The sequence below is a fragment of the Scylla paramamosain genome, chromosome 34, assembly GCF_035594125.1.
Source record: "Scylla paramamosain isolate STU-SP2022 chromosome 34, ASM3559412v1, whole genome shotgun sequence".
NCBI lineage: Eukaryota > Metazoa > Arthropoda > Malacostraca > Decapoda > Portunidae > Scylla > Scylla paramamosain.
Window position 1 is genome coordinate 15,700,220 of NC_087184.1, and position 17,872 is coordinate 15,718,091.

Sequence of the window (17,872 nt, forward strand, 5' to 3'; positions counted from 1 at the left end):
TCTCTCTCTCTCTCTCTCTCTCTCTCTCTCTCTCTCTCTCTCTCTCTCTCCCTCTCTCTCTCTCTCAGTATCTACGTATTCATAAAACTACCGCCACCATCACCACCACAACCATCAAAACTACTACAGCTTACTACTACTATTACTACTACTACTACTACTACTACTACTACTACTACTACTACTACACACAATATACTAACTCCACATATATCTAACTTAAAAAGACCCTCTCCTGTGTGTGTGTGTGTGTGTGTGTGAGCCGTTCAGTCAGTCCCCTGTGCTCCTTATAAGGATGAGAGACAACCTGTGTGTGTGTGTGTGTGTGTGTAAGGAAAGTGGTGTGGATGTATGCTCGCTTCTTCCAGCCAATCAGAAGAGCGTATTGAGTAAAAGCTTGCTCTGATTGGTTGTTGAAGGATTCCTGTATATTCAATGCAATGATTTATCTATTTTTGTCTTTTTCTTTTTTTTCAATTTTTTTTTCTTTTTGCCTTGCCGATGAATGTTTTGCTCTCTCTCTCTCTCTCTCTCTCTCTCTCTCTCTCTCTCTCTCTCTCTCTCTCTCTCTCTCTAGTTCGTTTAAATGTTAGAAAAATACTAGTTTTAAAAATTGAACGTTTCTTATTTTGCTGTTTTGTTTTATTTATTTTTGTTTTATTCGTTTTTTTTTTTTTTTTTTTTTGTTCAATTCAAATATTCAGTTACGAAAAAAAAGAACAAAGAATAACAACGAAAACTGTAAGAACAAAAATAGCTATAACAACAACACTACCAACAACAAAGGTAGTAGTAGTAGTAATAATAATAATAATAATAATAATAATAATAATAATAATAATAATAATAATAATAATAATAATCTCCCATCCATTACAAACCTGAAATAGCGAAGAACACAAGAGCAACACCTCAAACAAAACAGTAACTAAATAAAGAAGCACAACTTACTATGAACAGGGATGACAGAGCCTTCACTTAACACACTGGGGAGCACAACACACGGTACACCTTCCCCTCACGGATGTTGAGGAGATACTGAGGCGCTACTCGGCTGAGTCGGCTCGGCCTGACTTAAGTAAACATTCCCTAACTATACTCTGCAAGAAAGTTACTTGATGCTGTGTTCTTTTTACATTAAAGGAGATCATTAAGTATTTCTGATAGTATTTATTATGTACTGAATTTTCTATTTATATAGCATCGAGAAAGGTGAAGATGTACGATAATTTTTCTTTTTCATTACAAGTTATCCAAGAAGTTACCGGATACTTTCGTTATCATCATCTGGAGTCACTAAAAGGGACTATTAATAATTTCATACTTTATTTACTATCTACTTGTTCTTATTGTTATTTTTGGTTATAGTATGTTGTTTAATCATATTTGATGTGTGAAATTAACGCCTTTTTTTTTTTTCCTATCTTATTTTATCTATTCTTCTATTTCTTGTTCTATTTACGAGTATTCAATAATTCATTCAGCTGATTTTTCATTCTATTTACTTATTCATCGTATCTGCTGGCCTATTTTTGCGTGTTCATGTAATATTCCACTGTTCCTTTTTATTTAAATACTACGTTGAACACAGACTATGAAATTTTATTGTTGGCTAGTATGTATGTACATTTTCAGGTGTGTGCGCGTGTGTGTAACTCCTACACACACACACACATAGAGAGAGATCCAGTCATTCTTATGGACTAATTGGGAAATATTTTAGATTATACTGTCTTACAACTCTCTATTTTTACCTCTCTCTTTTTTGTCTCTGCCCGTCTGTCTGTCTACCTTCCTTTCCAAGTTTGTGCGTGTCTTTTTGTCCGTCTGCCTGCCTTTCTTTAATTTTTTTTGTCTGTCTGTCTCTCTCTTAAAGTCCCTGTCTACCTTCTTTTCTTTTTTAAGTTTGTATGTCTCTTTATTTGTCAATATATCTTTCATTCTTCATAAATTTATCTCTGTCTGTCTGTATTCATTCACGTATCTAATTTAGTCTCTCTCTCTCTCTCTCTCTCTCTCTCTCTCTCTCTCTCTCTCTCTCTCTCTCTCTCTCTCTCATCCAGTCACCTTTACCAACAAAATTTAAGGAAAACCACTTCAATATACCTCTCTCTTTAATTACACATTTTACTTATAACTTATCTGTACAAAACACAAAACACGTCTACCATTCTCTTTTCTTTCATTTTCATACTTTTTTCTTTTTTTTTCTTTCTAATCTTCGATAGTTTTCAGTTTTTCTTTTGTTTTTTCCTTCATAGTCTTCAATATTCCTTCTTGTTTTCCTTTTCCATTTTCTTTCTAACATTCAGCATTTTTCCTTCTTTCTTCTTCTGCTTTCCTCCCTAGTCTTCAATACTTTTCTCTTTTTTTCTTCTTTCTGTCTTTCTTCCTTCCTTCTCCTTTCCCTGTTTCCTTCTCAATCTCAATAAACACTTTCCTTGTTCCTTTTCTTGCCAAATCTTCGACACCTTTCCCTTCCTTTTTGTTCTTTTCCGTTCTCCTTCGTAATCTTCAACATCTCCCTCTCTTTCACTCATCCTGCTTCTTGGCAAAAGGATTCACTTTGGACAGCCAGCTACTTGGGGACAGACTGCAAGAGAAAGGGGAGAGGGATGCTTGTGATAAAGGACTCTAAGATCTCTTCAAGGACACTTAGGGAAGGATAGGTACAACTCTGTAGGATGCCAAGAGAACTAGATAGGATTCTGAAGGATGCTATGAGGAAAAGCTGGATTTTGAAGGATATATAGAGAGATATAGAGTCTGTAGGATCTTTCACGGACTGGGTAGGATTACAAAAGGATGCCTGTGGTAGGATGGAGTAGGAATTCTGAAGGACGTTTAAGGAGGGGTAGGTAGGATTAATAAGGATAGGATTTAGAAGGATGTTAATTGCAGGACTGGATAGGATTGTAGGATAGGTCAATTTAACATTCAGAAAGTTAGGACTGCTCAGACAGGCCTTGAACTCAGTAAGAGATATGGTAAGACTATATTTGGGGATATTAACTCTTTAAATCACTACTTATTTGTCCACTACGGGTAATATTACATGAGGAGAGAGAGAAACTGTCTTTGCATCACACTGAAATAATAAATGTTTAATATATTACCTGATTTGAGGTGCATATCTTAAAGAATTGGATAGGTAAGACATTAATTAATCCACGTACCTTGGGTCTAGTCCAGGTGAGCTTGGAGGAAAGGAAAGAAGGTTAAGAGGAAACATTTTGTAAGGGGTCAAAGTTAAAAGGTTCCTTAGGTTAGTGGGATTAATTCTCCTTAGGTTTAGTGGGCTAGAAATGCAAACAAAGGGTTCTCTGTGCTGGAAAGTAAACACAGGCAGGTCCTTTATACTGGAAACTAAACAATGCCCTTTTTTTTTTGTGTCCTCTTACATAAATCAAAGAAAAAAAGAAAAGAAAACATATGGGAAACTATATTAATAAAAAAAAATGCCAAAGAAATCGAACAAAATGAAAAAGAACCATAAAGTAAACAGCCAGGTCATCCATACTACACATTTCCCCTCTTCCCCCTCACCTCTGCTTCTCCTGTGCAGCTGCTTCCTTCTCCTCCTGCTGCTGCTGCTTCATGGTCTTCAGGTACTCCACAAACTCTGCCCTGAACCTGTGCTTGAGTGGCTGGGGCTGGTTGGCAATCTCCTCCAGCAGCTTCTGTTTGTTCGACGCTTCCAGGAGGTTCAGGCCGTACCACTCTGCCTCCTCCTCCTGCAGCGGTGATGGTGAGGTGAAAGTGACAGGTATACAAATAATGGTGGTGATGATCCCTTTTTAATGTGTATTTTTGTGATATTAGTTTTGTTACTTAAGTGCATTGTATATGTCTCCTCCTGTAGTGGGAATTGTGAAGTGAGAGTGATAGGAAAACAATAATGGTGATGATCTGTCTATATTTTATCTCAATTTTAATATGCATCTCTCCCTTTTTAATATCTATATATGTTTATGGTACTACTTTTACTACACAAGACTTTATTTTCATCATTCCATTAGGGTTTTTACAAGGGAATACCAAAAACATGTACCTTATGCAAAATAAAATGTATTATTATCATTATTATTATACCAACACACACACACACACACACACACACACACACACACACACACACACACACAGACACACATACACACACACACTTAGCCCCATCAGCCTCCAGTGGAAAGAAAGCCACTGACCACATTGTTACACCTCTGGAGTTCTGAAATGCACCTAAATCTTACCGGAATAATATGTTTCTCGTACTTCTGCAGAATCTCCTCCTTTTTGGCAGGGTTGTTGGGGTACACTGTCCCCCTCACCAGCGCCAGCAGCATCTCCCTCCTGATCTTGAGTGCCAGCTGGGACATGAGGTCTGCTGGAGGTGTCTGAAAGGGAGTGGTGGGTGGTGGGTGAATGGTTAGTGATACAGAGGTTAATTAACATGACGTCTGCTGGGGATAACTGAACGGAAAGGAGTGTTTTGAATGTTAGGCAGTAAATATACAAAAATTAATGAAAATGAAGTCCACTAAGGGTGTTTGGAGTGGAGGGAAATATGAATGTTGAGTAAATAAATCTATCAATCTATCTATCTATGTATATACCAAGCTAGGAATCCTATGAAGGGAAGCCCAGACAAACCACTGCATACCCACACACACATCATTCACACTCTCAGCCCTGTCAGCCCCTGGAGGAGAGGAACAGTCTTGTGGCCCACCCTACTACAGCCCAGGAGCTTAAGCACACCACACCTGGCCACACACTTCCACAACAATGCCTGACAACACAAACTGGTTCACCCCTGCTCCTTCATGAGACTTGTTACTTTCAATAGAACCCTGCAAGATAACTGGGTCTTTGCACCAATGGAATCATGTACACCCACACCTTATCTTACACCCTATTCATGCATCCTCCAACTGTCACCCTCCATTCACCTCTATCAAAGACATTCCCATTTCATTCAGCACTCTCTTCCCAGTTTATCCACACCAAAGTGATAATAAATGAAAACAAGAACCGGCAGACCAGACCTCCAGGATGTAGTTGTCAAAACCGTAGTGGTCGTCGATGAGTTTCAGCGTCCTCTCGGTGACTGTCAGTGTCATGTGGCGGTCCAGGATCTCCGAGTACACCACTGAATTCTTGACACCCGGCACCCAGTAGTGGGGCACCCGTCGCCTGTTCCTGGGGGCGGAGAGGGGGTGAGATGGGTGAGATGGGTGTGGTTAGTGAGAGACAAGGTGATGAGTGATGGCAGGGGTGAAGGGTGAGGGGGGGGTGAGAAGTGATGGGGTGGTATGGGTAAGGGGGCTTAATGGGGACATTCAGGTAATCATACGAGAATCACAATTTTTTACTTTTCAATTTGGGATTCTAGTTATTGTTTTTTTTTTTTTTTTTATCTATGTTGGGTTTCCTGGTTTTTAGTCAATGTTTACTTTCCTTTATTTATCAATGCTTGAACTGGTAGTTTTTACCAATTTTGGACTTTTAACTCTTTATAGTACAGATTACCTCAAATTTAAAATCTTGAAGTTGTCATTACCTAAAGAGTACAGTCTGAAAAGGATTATTCCAGATTTGAGAGGTGTCTTGAAATGTGTTACTGAGAGAAGACACGAGCCTGACAGCCCCAGACTTACGGCTTTCTCTTCTGGAAGCCCTTGATGACTGCCTCACCACCCCAGATGCCCTGGTGCAGCTCCTTGGGCTGCTTCAGTGGCAGAGGAATGTTCTGCACTGGCAGTCTGCAATGTAGCTTGTATTAAAACATTGCTGTGGACAACACTGGAAACTAATGAGTTAAGGCAATGCATCTATCAAGTAAGGAACATTCATATTATGAGAAAGAAATTTTGAAATCGTACATTTTAAAACTTTTAAATTAAGGTTCGGACTAGTACAAAAACATGAAAAAAATTTTGCGATTTAAAAATTTCCTTCAAGATTACAGTAAATTAAATTATGAAAAGTAGAAGAGGAATATTGGTATTAAAAATATAACTCAACCAAACCTAACCTAAATAAATTAATCTAAACTTAACCTAACTGAATAAATCTAAACTTAATCTAAATGAATTAATCTAAGCCTAACTTAACCTAACCTAACCCAAGTAATCTACCTTAACCCTGGGACAAACATTTTAACCCTTTGACTGCCACACCTTTCTTGGCACACCTTTCCCTAATTACCAGTCACTCGGAGACATCTTTACTTGTTCTACAGTCACATCCAATCTTTGAACTGGAAAGAAATTGCAAAATGTATTCTTTTCATCGCTAACTTTCTTGTAGATGCTTATAAAGACTTCACTCACTGCTTCTGGTGCTGATAATTGTTTTGTGTCACAGTGAAACGGTTAACATCGCCTCAGTACCCCCAGGCAGACTCGGACAACTCACATGTCACCGTTGGGCAGCTGCTCAAACTTGCCGGGCGTGGGGACGTAGTGGACGGGCTTGGGCTTCACACACTTCCACTCCCAGAAGAACTTCTTGTAGTGGTCCGGCACCCGGGAGAGGTGGTTGTCCTGCTGGAACACACTCATGGTGTTCCACGGCCTGGTGATCATCTCCCGGATGAACTGAGCTGATCTTCTCTGAGCCATCTGAAACAATGAAGGTTTTACAGTATGTCTCCACATGCAGCCCCTCCTCATGTGGCCTCACTGCACAAGGCTTTCTTCTTTCTCTCACCCCTATTCTGTCCACCTCTCTAAAGCAAGAGTTAACCAGTATTCTCAATCATTCATCCATTTCTCTGGTAACCTCCGAATTCCCTATCTGCTTCTGTATTTCCACCTTCCTATGACTTTAATTCCTTCAAGAGGGAGGTTTCAGGACACTTATCCTTCAGGGACTGGCATCTCAGTGGGCTTTTTTTTTATTAGATCTTTTGTTGCCCTTGGCTGGTGTCCCTCCAATAAAAAAAAAAAAAAAACAGTCCAACAGTCTCTACTTCTGCACTTCATGTTTTTTACTTTTTTTAATGGCACACTTACACTGGCCTCCATGTGTGTTTGCATGTACAGTACTACAGCATTAACATTGGCAGAAGAACAGCCATTAGGTTAGGTTAGTGCCCTTAATGGGAGTCCAGGGGGCGGGTGGTCGAAACTCCCATGGTTAGGTTAGTGTCCTTCGAGGGAATTCAGGGAGAGGAAAATAAACACATGAACAGGTCAAAGTTAGGTTAAGCTAGAGCACAGTTTTCGAAATATGGCGTCTCATCCTAAGATTTTTCCATTAACGTATAAAACTGGCATAATCTGGCTTTCCTTACCCTACGACCTTGCCTTCCCACAAGGTCCTCAAGCTTGTTGGGGAGAGAGGAGAGAAAGAAGATAGGATGTATTGTGGTAAACTGCAATTCTACTGGTTAGGATGGCGCAGCGGTGGTTATGGGGGCGGAGGTTCACAATTAGTAGGGTTAGTGACTTCAAAGAGTTAGGACAGCGTAACGGGAGGCACAGATGTTCCGTTTGTTGAATATGATTTAAGAATTTTCCCCACAAGCAGTGTTTTTCCCTAGACTTTTGAGGCTTCCCAGATCTGGCCTCCCTACACCTCGCTTTCCCATTTCCGTAAGCGTGCTTGACCTGGAGAGGGGTAACATACATAGAGCCACTATTGGTGAGATTTACCGATCTCAATTACTACCTCAAACTTATACTGCAATTCTTTAATCAAGAAAGACTAAGTTATCTTTGTAAATGTTGGCGGCTTTGCAGAGCACCATATGTTGACAGATTGGACCACTGTAAACAAAACGAAGGTAAACAAGGCAGGCAGAGGGAGACAAACCGGCCATAAAGAAAATATTACAAATAAGCAAAAATACAAATTCTTCCATACTATTACAAATCTCAAATGACCAAAAATGATGTACAGTACAATGCGAGGTAATAAAGTGTAGGAATAAAGCAGAATATGCACGGGACAGTGGAGAGAATATTGGGAAGACTCACGTTGGTCTTGTGTTTGTTTGGCAGCGCCGACCAGATCAGCTGATGATGTTTGGGATTCAGTCTTTGTAACGGCACCTCTTTAACTCTAAAGATCTTTATTTCCTTTCTTTCATTGTGTGTGTGTGTGTGCCTCAATCCCGGGACTGTATTGGGCTGTGATGGTAGTTGTAGTTTTGTTGATAATAGTTATTGGTGTTGTTATTATTGTTACTGATGCATACATACATAAAAAATGCATTTATCTCTTCCTTCTCTTCCTCCTCCTTCTTCTTCTTCTTCTTCTTCTTCTTCTTCATCCTTTCCTCTGCTACTTATTTTCTTCTCCTTCTATTCCTCAATTTTTTCTTTCAGTTTATAAATCAAAACCTCACCACAGCAACCGAAACACACACACACACACACACCGTTCAAAAAAGAAAAAAAAAATGCTTGAATAACTGACTGGCCGTGTCCTTGCCATGGTGTCCTCACAAAGGCACACTGTTGATACCCACCCAGAGACGGTAAAGAAGAAGAAGAAGAAGAAGAAGAAGAAGAAGAAGAAGAAGAAGAAGAAGAAATCAACGAAAGTATTAAGAACATGAACAACGAGATCAATAATATACCATGATCGAAGCTCTCTCTCTCTCTCTGTTTTGTTTCTTTGTTCCTTTCTTTATCCTGTCTCCTTATTCCTTTCTTTGTCTTGTCTCCTGATGTCTTTTGCTTCCTCTTTGTCTTCTTATCTCGCCTCCCATTCTATTTCGTCTTTGTCCCTATTTCTTTCTCCCTGTCTCCGTCACTTTGTCTTCCTCTGTCTGTTTTTTTTTTTTTCACTTTTTTTCCTAGTGTTTTCATTCTTTCGTCTGTTTATTTTTTTTTCACTTGTTTCCTCGTGTTTTCATTCTTTCTATCTATCGGTCTTCATACGCCTTTCTCTTTCGGCCTCCGTCTCTTTCATCCTATTTGTTTTTATCTCTTTTTATCCCTCTGTCTGTCTCTTTCATCTTCTCTACATCTCTATCTCTTGCATCCTCTCTGTCTCCCGCTGTCTACGTATTAATCACTAGCCATCTCCTCTTCATTCTTTCTTTCACTCTTATTTGATCATGATGTGCTTTTGTTAAACAAATAAAAAAAAAAAACTAAGGACTAAGAAATTCATTTATTATTATTCATGTTTAAAAATATATACAATCTCACATCCACGTTGGTACGTACAAAAATATAAAAGGCGGATGTATTAATTAATTAAAAGCCAAAAATAACTATCTTACCAGTCTATATCATTACTACAGTTATTATTATTATTACTAATTATCACTTTTTAGCTTTGTGCTGGGCGAGATTAGAGCAATAGGCTGCTAAGAGGTCCATTAAGAGTACAAGGGTTTATGCATAGGAAACATACAAAAGAATATACGAAATAAGTACAAAAAAGAAAAAAAAAGCGTGAAGAGCAAAAATATAAGGAGAGGAAGATACAAAGGAGAAGAGGAGTAAGAGGTGCAAAGATGGAAGCGAGAAGAAATATAAAAAAGTTAGTGAAAAAACCATAATGCAAATATCTATACAAAAAGTAAGAGATCATGACAGAAAACGGAGAAAATACAAGGAGCATGATAGAAAACGGATAAACCAAAAGGGAGGTTAAAGAAAACTGTGAGGAGTATGACAAATCCCTCAAGGCGCGGCCTCGGGAAGGAAACGCAAGGCGTTTAAAGGGTAATGGGATTGGTGGGCGTGGTAGGCGGGGCCTGTGGTGGGCGTGGGGGGACTCTCAGGGTCTTGAGCTGAGGATTGGTGGCGTGGCGTGGGCGTGGTACAGTCCAAAGCCACGTCTTGGTGCACCACTCTCCACTGGCGCCACACCTTCACGTGGTACCTGTCGGTGGAAGAGAAAGAGTAGGTGGTGGTGGTGGTATCTCGGGAGTTAAAAGTATGTTTTTTATTACTATTATTATTTCCATTATTTTTCCTTATAACAAAAAAAAAAAAAAGTAAAAAAATAGATAAACAAGATGAACAGAGACAGGCTGGGATAAACAGATACAGAAATAGACAGATATAGACTGAGAAAACTAGTTAGATTCACAAATAGATAAATGCTTAGACGGATAGACCAAGAAAATAAAGATACAGACAGATAAATAGACAGATACAAACAAAATAACAGACAGACACAAGCTTACTTCAAGGTGAAGGAGGCCCAGCAGGTGTAGATAAGCACCAGCACCACCGCCACCCCCAACAGCACCATCGCCTCCCAGCCTGCCTTTATCGGCTCCGACCCCATACTGTCCTGGGGAGACAGAGAGAGACTTTGGCGGAAGGAAGGACCGTACACACACACACTAAAAAAACTATTAAAGAAAAAAAAAACATAAGTAATCACAAGAACAACTTTCCTCACCATTACAACAGTAACAAAACAAAATAAATAAATAAATACATAAATAAATAAATAAAACAGACGAATGGAAAAGTTATAAAAGATAAAGAAAGAGAAAAAAATGAAAAATCAACAGTACCTTAACACCCAGGGCATCAAAAATACAATGAAGCCGAACCAAACACAACGAAGCAACAAAACAGAACATTTACAGCTTCACGCGCCCACCACAGCAACCCCCAACACACACCTTTTCTTCAAGGCGTCCAGACCTACTCGCGTGCAGACTGTTGGGGTCATCCGTGAAAATAGCGAAGGACACATGGTTCTCTCGCAGGTATTGGAGGGCGCCCGCACTGCACAGGTACACGGACAGCACAGCCATGGGAGTCAGCACCAGGAGGCACACCAGGTCCACCTTGAGGGCGCGGCGTGCCTCATCGTTGTCACATTTTATCAGAAACTGTGGGTTAAGTGGGGAGGTGATGGTGGTTGAGTGGAGGTGGGTGGGTCTTTGGATGGGTGGATAGATATATAGGTAAGAAAGAGACTGAGTATACATATAGATAGTCAAGTATATTAAATGGTCGAGGAAGTCAGTGAGTGAGTGGCTGTCTGGCTGATTAGCTGGCTGACATACCGAGTGACTGACTGACAACTAACTGACTAGCAAATTAACTAGCTTGCTAACTGACCATGTCTTTCACGCCCAATTAAATATATGAAGCCTCTGCACAGTCCCTCATGCCTTTCAGTCCACAATTCCCCTTCCCCACTAACTTTTCTCTATCTGCATTTTTATCGTTTTTCTTTTTCCCTTCCTCTCATTTACATCCCCCCGTTTCAATTACCTTTGAGTTTTTTCTCCCTGTCTTTCCTTTCTCTCGCCCGTCCCGCCCCGCTACACCCTCAGCTCATTACCTCCCAGAAAGGCCTGGACGTGTAGCGCAGATTGTAGCGGTGGCCACACAGCTCGCACTTCTCGCTCGTCGCCAGGTTCAGCCAGCGCTCCAGGCAGACTCGGTGCACGGATGCCATAGTTCCTGAGCACTTGCAAGGTCTCATGAGCGCCCCATTGGCCTCCCCTGGGGTTCAAGAGTAGTTAAGATGCGTTTAAGAGATTTGAATGATATAGTTTAGCCTCCCCTGGGGTTGAAGAGTAGTTAAGATGCGTCTAAGAGATTTGAATTATATAGTTTAGCCTCTCCTGGGGTTCAAGAGTAGTTAAGATGCGTTTGAGAGATTTGAATGATATAGTTTAGCCTCTCCTGGGGTTCAAGAGTAGTTAAGATGCGTTTGAGAGATTTGAATGATATAGTTTAGCCTAGAATAGTTAAGATGCGTTAAAGAGATGTGAATGATATAGTTTAGCCTAGAATAGTTAAGATGCGTTAAAGAGATGTGAATGATATAGTTTAATGTAAAGTGTTTTGATTTAGTTATGAATTGCATGGTGGACATTTGAAGGGGGTAATGAGCTCCAGTGGCCTTCCCTGGGGTACGATAATATTCATATGCGTACAAGGTGTTTTGGTTTAGCTAGTATAAGATGTTTTGGTTTAGCTAGGAAAATTACAAGGTGGAAAACTGAAGGGTAGAAAGAGCTCCTTGTGGCTTTCTCTGCGGCTCAAGGATAGTAAAAAAAGAGAAATAAGAGGATAGTTATGTAAAGATGACTGGAATAGACTGGGATAGACTGAAAAAAAGACTCAACTTGTTAGTTCCGAGTTATTTCAGATCTTACAACCTCACCTTCATGACAAATCCGACACATGGACACCAAACTAACACGACTCTTTGCACTCCGAGTGAGCGAGGTTGGGGGAGTGACCTGAACCTCCTCCAAGCGTGACGCCCCCGTGGGAGTGCCGCCGCCCCCGTCCTGAGCCCCCTGCAGCGCTCCCCTCGAGTCCCAGGGGGCGGGGGACGGCTCGGTAGGGATGGGGATGGGGCAAGTGGCTGGGGTGTTCTGGGGTGAGGGTGTAGCGTCTTGTGTCTCCTGGGAAGTGCTGATGCAAGGCGCTGGGGAGTCCTGCAGGATGGGCTTTGGGTTCCTACTCTCCATCTGGTGACGAAGGAAGGGAATGATGATAAAAATTTGCTTGTTTGTGTGTGATTGACGTGATTTCTTTGTTCTTTTCGTGTCGGGTTAGGTTCAAACTTCAGAGCAATGCCAGGATAAAATTTAATTGTTATGTGATGTTTGCTGGATAAAGTTTGCTTGTTTAGATGTGAATGAGGTGCCTTTTTTATTCTTTATTTTCGCGTTCGGTTATGTTCAAACTTCAGACCAACGCCTGGATAAAAATTCAACTGTTACATACTCTTTGTTGCCCTTGGCCGGTGCACCCTTACGTAAAAAAAAAAAAAAAATAGAGTACTCTTGAAAATACGTCCATTTATGACAGCCTATCAAACAATAACCCTGACCACAGCCAACACTTTCATTCGTAACCCGCAAATGAAGCTTCCCCGAGTCCCGCCACGCCGCGCCTCCCGCACAATGTCCTGTTATCATGCACAGCACTCACTCTGCCAAGCCTACACAGTACTCACCCCAACCCTTCATGGCCTTAGAATCTGTAATGTAGTTATGGCCACTGAGACATGCAAAATAAACAAATAAACTAATAAAATCTGTAGTGGTAATTTAGCCCAGTATAGTTGCTAAATAAATGAGAATAAAAGGTAAAGACTTAAATATCCTTCACCTTTCCAGCTTACCTTCAGTTCTCGCTAATGTAATCCCGTAACTTCGCCGTAGTTTACCCCTGAAGCGCCTCTCCCTTTGCCTCGTGACCTGTACTTCCTGTAATGCGCCACCGGTACACTCCAGCTCCTGCCAATGACACCTGCGGAGTGGTGGGAAGGTGAACCGGGAGCAGATGGCGAGAGAAATGCAGGGGAACCAAACGTCTTGTTCATTTCGTGTTTCATGAAGCTTCGGTGATTCATTCTGTCGTCTGGGAGAGAAATGGAGGAGGAAAAGGAAAAGTATGTGATTTTTGGATAATGAGATGAAATAGGGAGACGAGAAGGAGGAAAAAAAGGAGGAAATAAGAAGAGGAAAAAAGGGAAAAGGAAGGAGTGAAGAGGAATGAAAAGAAAAAAAAAATCTCATACTTATTCAGTGTTTCATGAAGTTTTAGAGACTCATGTGTAATCTGGGAAGGAAAATGGAGAGGAAAAAGGACACTATACGAATTTTGAACAGGGAAGGGAAACAAAAGGAAGGAGAAGGAAGAAAACAGAAGACCTAACCGTAAGAAAGGAATGCGTGCTCAGTGTTTCGTGAAGCTTCGGTGATGATTCGTTGCTGATCTCGAATAGAAAAAAAAAAAAAATAAATAAATAAAAGGCAAAAAATGAAGATGTAAAAATTCATTGGTTTTTCTCATTGAGCTTAAAACAAAAAGGACTATAAAACCTTCAGGAAAGTTTCTATCCCTCAACAGTACAGCCCTCTGCTGGCGCTTTACAGAAAATGAGTATTGATTGGTAACTTCAGCATTCATATTTCCAAACCTTCCCAAAACCTACCCTTAAATAACAATCCCCTTTGCCTTACGCTTCCTTGAGTACGGCTGAGGAACGTGCAGAGGACCGAGCATACTGGAGGAGGTGGGAGAAGGCTGATCCGCTTCGGAGACACGTAACCGGAGCAACCAAATGAACATTATACAGTATCATGAACAGGTGCCACGAAAATCGAGGAGGGTACGAAACGATGAAAGAAAATGTGTAACGCAGTACAACCCAGGCATAATCACCTCAGCGTATCCCTCTCTTGGTTATGAAAGACGTTATCTAACACGACAGGTGGAGGTACGAGACAGGGAGAGTGGGAGAGAGGGGAAGGTTATCAGTTACAGTTTAAGGGGGCCATGCGCCGGGACGAGGGCCTCAAACAGGGACGAGGCGAGGTGTTGCATAAGAGTTGCGACTGCTCTCTGTAAAAGTGTTTTGGTTTTCCTTCGTGTTTTCTCTGAGGCTTCGTTCTTCTGCTTGCTGTATTTTTCTTTTTTTTTTTTTTTGCTGTTGTAGAAGTTAACGAATATTTCTTCAAGGGTGCTTTTATGTTTGAAAGAATGTACTGGAAGTTATTGTTTTTTTTTCCAGTTTATTTATTTATTTTATTTATTTATTTATTTTCGTGACTAAATGGTTGTAGTGGAAGTTATTGTGGTTTGTCAAGAGTGTTTTCAGGTTTGATTGGGTGTAATGGAAGTTACTGCGGTTTTCCTCCTTATTTTCTCCCACTAAAAATGCTGCAGCTGCCGATATGTTGCTATAGGCACCTAACTGAAGAAAAATCGTCACCTGCAATATCCAATTCAAGCACAAGATTAAGATTCCATGATTTCCTTCCTTCATTTTTTTTTTTTTTCTTATTATTTGTTTTGTTTGCTTTTTCCTTAGGAGCAGCCGCTGTAAAGGCAAGCCCGAGTCACCTGTAGCATCAAGATCAAGATTAGGATAACTGAATCTTCCAACAGACGAACAAAAACAAGCGAACAATGGTAATAATGCATGGAAAAGTAAAACAACAAATAATAATAAGAGAAAAAATCAAGAAAAATGCGTGATTTAGTTAGGTTTTACCTTTATCTCGGTGACATGAGTAAATCTTATCTCTAAACGTCATCTCTTACCAATGTCCACTTAATCACGTGACTGATAAGAGACGTGACCAGAAAATCAGAACAACACGAGATCAAATGTTTTCTTATCAATTCTTGAGAAATAATAGCCCCAAATTTTTCTTCCTTCATTTACTTCTTTATTTATTAAGTAACTGATATATTTATTCATTCATTCAATTGTTCATATTGATCTATCCATTTACTTATCTAATTATTCTCATTTATTTATATATCTGGGACTAGTTAATGTTTTAATAAGCGAATACAATTATAGAGTGATATATTCAACTCTCATCTTCAGCTGTGTTTGTATTTATGTGCGTGTGTGTGTGTGTATGTGTGTGTGTGTGTGTGTGTGTGTGTGTGTGTGTGTGTGTGTGATACGTTGCATCATGTTCTTTGCTTCTGTTCTCTCGGTGCCTCATGTGTCGCTAACGTGAACACACACACAAACACACACACACACACACACACACACACACACACACACACACACACACACACACACGTTACACAAGCCCGCCATAGCAGCTTAAGTTATATCATTCCTCCTCTTCTTCATCCACGTATCAGGTAAATACTAGTGCTGGAGCAGGAGGAGGAGGAGGAGGAGGAGGAGGAGGAGGAGGAGGAGAAGGAAGAGGAGGAGAAGGAAGAGGAGGAGTTTTGGAACGGTTAGTAACTGGCTCCTTGTGGAATGGAAGAAGAGAAGAGGAGGAGGAGGAGGAGGAGGAGGAGGAGGAGGAGGAGGAGGAGGAGGAGGAGGAGGAGACGAAGTATCAACAACAACAACAAAGTGAACACGAAGAGAGAGAGAGAGAGAGAGAGAGAGAGAGAGAGAGAGAGAGAGAGAGAGAGAGAGAGAGAGAGAGAGAGAGAGAGAGAGAGAGAAAGAATACAAGACAATAAAAACACAAGAAAATCAGAAAAAAAGGAAAAAAAAAATTGAAGTAAAACAAAGAAAAAAAGAAAAAAAAGATAACAACAACAACAACAACAACAACAACAACAACAACAGTAACAATAACAACCACAACACAACCCGGAAACACAACCTACCATTTCGCTTACACACACACACACACACACACACACACACACACAGAGAGAGAGAGAGAGAGAGAGAGAGAGAGAGAGAGAGAGAGAGAGAGAGAGAGAGAGAGAGAGAGAGAGAGAGTAGCAGTATAGGTTTTCCACGGGTTACTAGAGCTGTTCTATAAGAGAGTCACCTTAATTGAGTCACCTGGATTGAGTGTCACTTAGAGTCCCACACGAAATCCGAGAAGGTCGACCCATACGCACTCACTGCTATTGGGAGAGAGAGAGAGAGAGAGAGAGAGAGAGAGAGAGAGAGAGAGAGAGAGAGAGAGAGAGAGAGAGAGAGAGAGGTAGGGGTGCACCAAAAATATGAAGATCAGATATATAAATAAATACGAACTAAAAGAAGAAGGAATAACATAAAAAAAAAGGAAACGAAGAACAGTAAAGGTATGGGAAATATGAATAAAGTGCAAATAGAAGATAACAACAGAGGAAGGAGTAAAGAGAAAGAAAGAACACAAGGACTAGCAAAAATTATGATGATTACTATATTATAAAGAAAAACGAAGCTAAGGAAAAATGGAAAAAGGGGAAAACATACGGAAAAAAATAGAGAGAGAGAGAGAGAGAGAGAGAGAGAGAGAGAGAGAGAGAGAGAGAGAGAGAGAGAGAGAGATGGACACACATACATACACACACACACACATACATACACACAAACACTCGCAAGCTTACACAACCCAAAACACAAAAGTCATTAGTATTTTCAGCACACGCAGTTAGGTAAGGCAATTGTTTCAAGGACCAAAAGCTGCACAAGAACTTAGAATCTCCCCTACAGGTACACTCGGCAGGTACAAGGCAGCTCCTTACCTGACCCTCACGAACTCTTACGGAACAACATTCGACAAGTGCAAGGTCACGGAGGCGGGAGAATAATGAACTGGTGACTTACTTTCCTTGTGTCTGGCCGCCTTGATTACCACACTGTCCACAAGCATCACTCACCATGATCATTCTCAGCCAAAGGTATCAGTTCATAATGTTTTGTTTCGTTTTTTTCGAGTTGGGCTTGTTTTGGGCTATTTTTGAGGGTTTTGGCTGTTTTTTTGGGATGTTTTTTCTGTCTTAAGCGAAACGCCTTTTATGTAACATCAGAGGCAGTAAAACTTCAAGAAAAAAACGATCATTTATTTAAGAAAACACCTTTTATATAAGATCAGAGGCAATAAACTTGTAAAAACGACTATTCGCTAAAGAGCAGAATACCTTTTATGTAAGATCAGAGGTAATAAAATATAAAAAAGAGACGATTAATTTAAAAACACCTTTAACATATGGCAATAGTAAAGGAAAAATAAAGCTAATCCTTAAGGAAAAAACCTAAAAAAAAAACAAGCACAAGAAGAAACAAAAAGGGTAGTTTAGTTTAAAGCCTCTAGTATGATTTTTTTCCCCCCAGTCAAATTGTTTATTATTTCTTACGTAAATTCACGTCGTTTTGTCCCCATTGGTGCAAGGTTATGCGTCGATGCACCGTTGGAAACAAAGATGAATCACTGGTTTGTTTACCCTGGTGCTGGATCCTCTGGCAATATTTTCTTCAGCCAGTTTGTCCATGGTTACGTATTTATATAAAAAAAAAAAAAACGTACCATTTAGTCTCCCGTGCTTTAAAAGGCTGAATATTCGTTGATGCACCGTTGACATGATAAATTAAAATGATGAGGTGCATAGGTCAGTTGAAAGCCTCTAATTGTGTTTTCCCTGCGTCACTTGTCTGTGGCAGAGTATATAAGAACTATGAATTATTCTGTCCTCAGTGCTTAATGAGT

General features: G+C 40.3%; 3 protein-coding genes across 6 annotated transcripts in view; all 3 read right to left on the bottom strand.

Moving 5' to 3' along the window:
- The window catches only part of LOC135090272 (serine/arginine repetitive matrix protein 1-like), a 59,587-nt gene extending 58,484 nt beyond the window's left edge, over positions 1 to 1,103 (bottom strand). Inside the window, exon 1 of the mRNA XM_063986892.1 lies at positions 952 to 1,103. The gene's annotated coding sequence lies outside the window, so the exon portion shown is untranslated. The remainder of the gene's footprint in view (positions 1 to 951) is intronic.
- Positions 1,104 to 2,100: 997 nt separating this feature from the next.
- Positions 2,101 to 8,141, bottom strand: LOC135090273 (large ribosomal subunit protein bL28m-like). 4 transcript variants are annotated; one of them, XM_063986899.1, is made up of 9 exons: positions 7,909 to 7,976; positions 7,298 to 7,330; positions 6,418 to 6,623; positions 5,658 to 5,762; positions 5,046 to 5,199; positions 4,251 to 4,394; positions 3,547 to 3,734; positions 3,177 to 3,197; positions 2,101 to 2,593 (listed from the first exon to the last, which is right to left on the bottom strand). In XM_063986899.1, exons 3-9 carry the CDS (start codon positions 6,621 to 6,623, stop codon positions 2,533 to 2,535), a joined length of 879 nt encoding a protein of 292 aa, XP_063842969.1. In that variant the 5' UTR covers positions 7,298 to 7,330; positions 7,909 to 7,976; the 3' UTR covers positions 2,101 to 2,532. The 4 variants fall into 4 exon arrangements, with proteins under 4 accessions (XP_063842969.1, XP_063842967.1, XP_063842968.1 ...); XM_063986897.1 differs by lacking the exons at positions 7,298 to 7,330; positions 7,909 to 7,976 and adding an exon at positions 7,983 to 8,141; XM_063986898.1 differs by lacking the exon at positions 7,909 to 7,976 and having other exon boundaries at positions 7,298 to 7,316.
- Positions 8,142 to 9,111: 970 nt separating this feature from the next.
- On the bottom strand, positions 9,112 to 13,242 carry LOC135090276 (E3 ubiquitin-protein ligase MARCHF2-like). The gene is made up of 6 exons (XM_063986905.1): positions 13,078 to 13,242; positions 12,106 to 12,418; positions 11,275 to 11,438; positions 10,604 to 10,816; positions 10,154 to 10,263; positions 9,112 to 9,846 (listed from the first exon to the last, which is right to left on the bottom strand). Exons 2-6 carry the CDS (start codon positions 12,416 to 12,418, stop codon positions 9,645 to 9,647), a joined length of 1,002 nt encoding a protein of 333 aa, XP_063842975.1. The 5' UTR covers positions 13,078 to 13,242; the 3' UTR covers positions 9,112 to 9,644.
- Between the last annotated feature and the right edge of the window lie 4,630 nt (positions 13,243 to 17,872).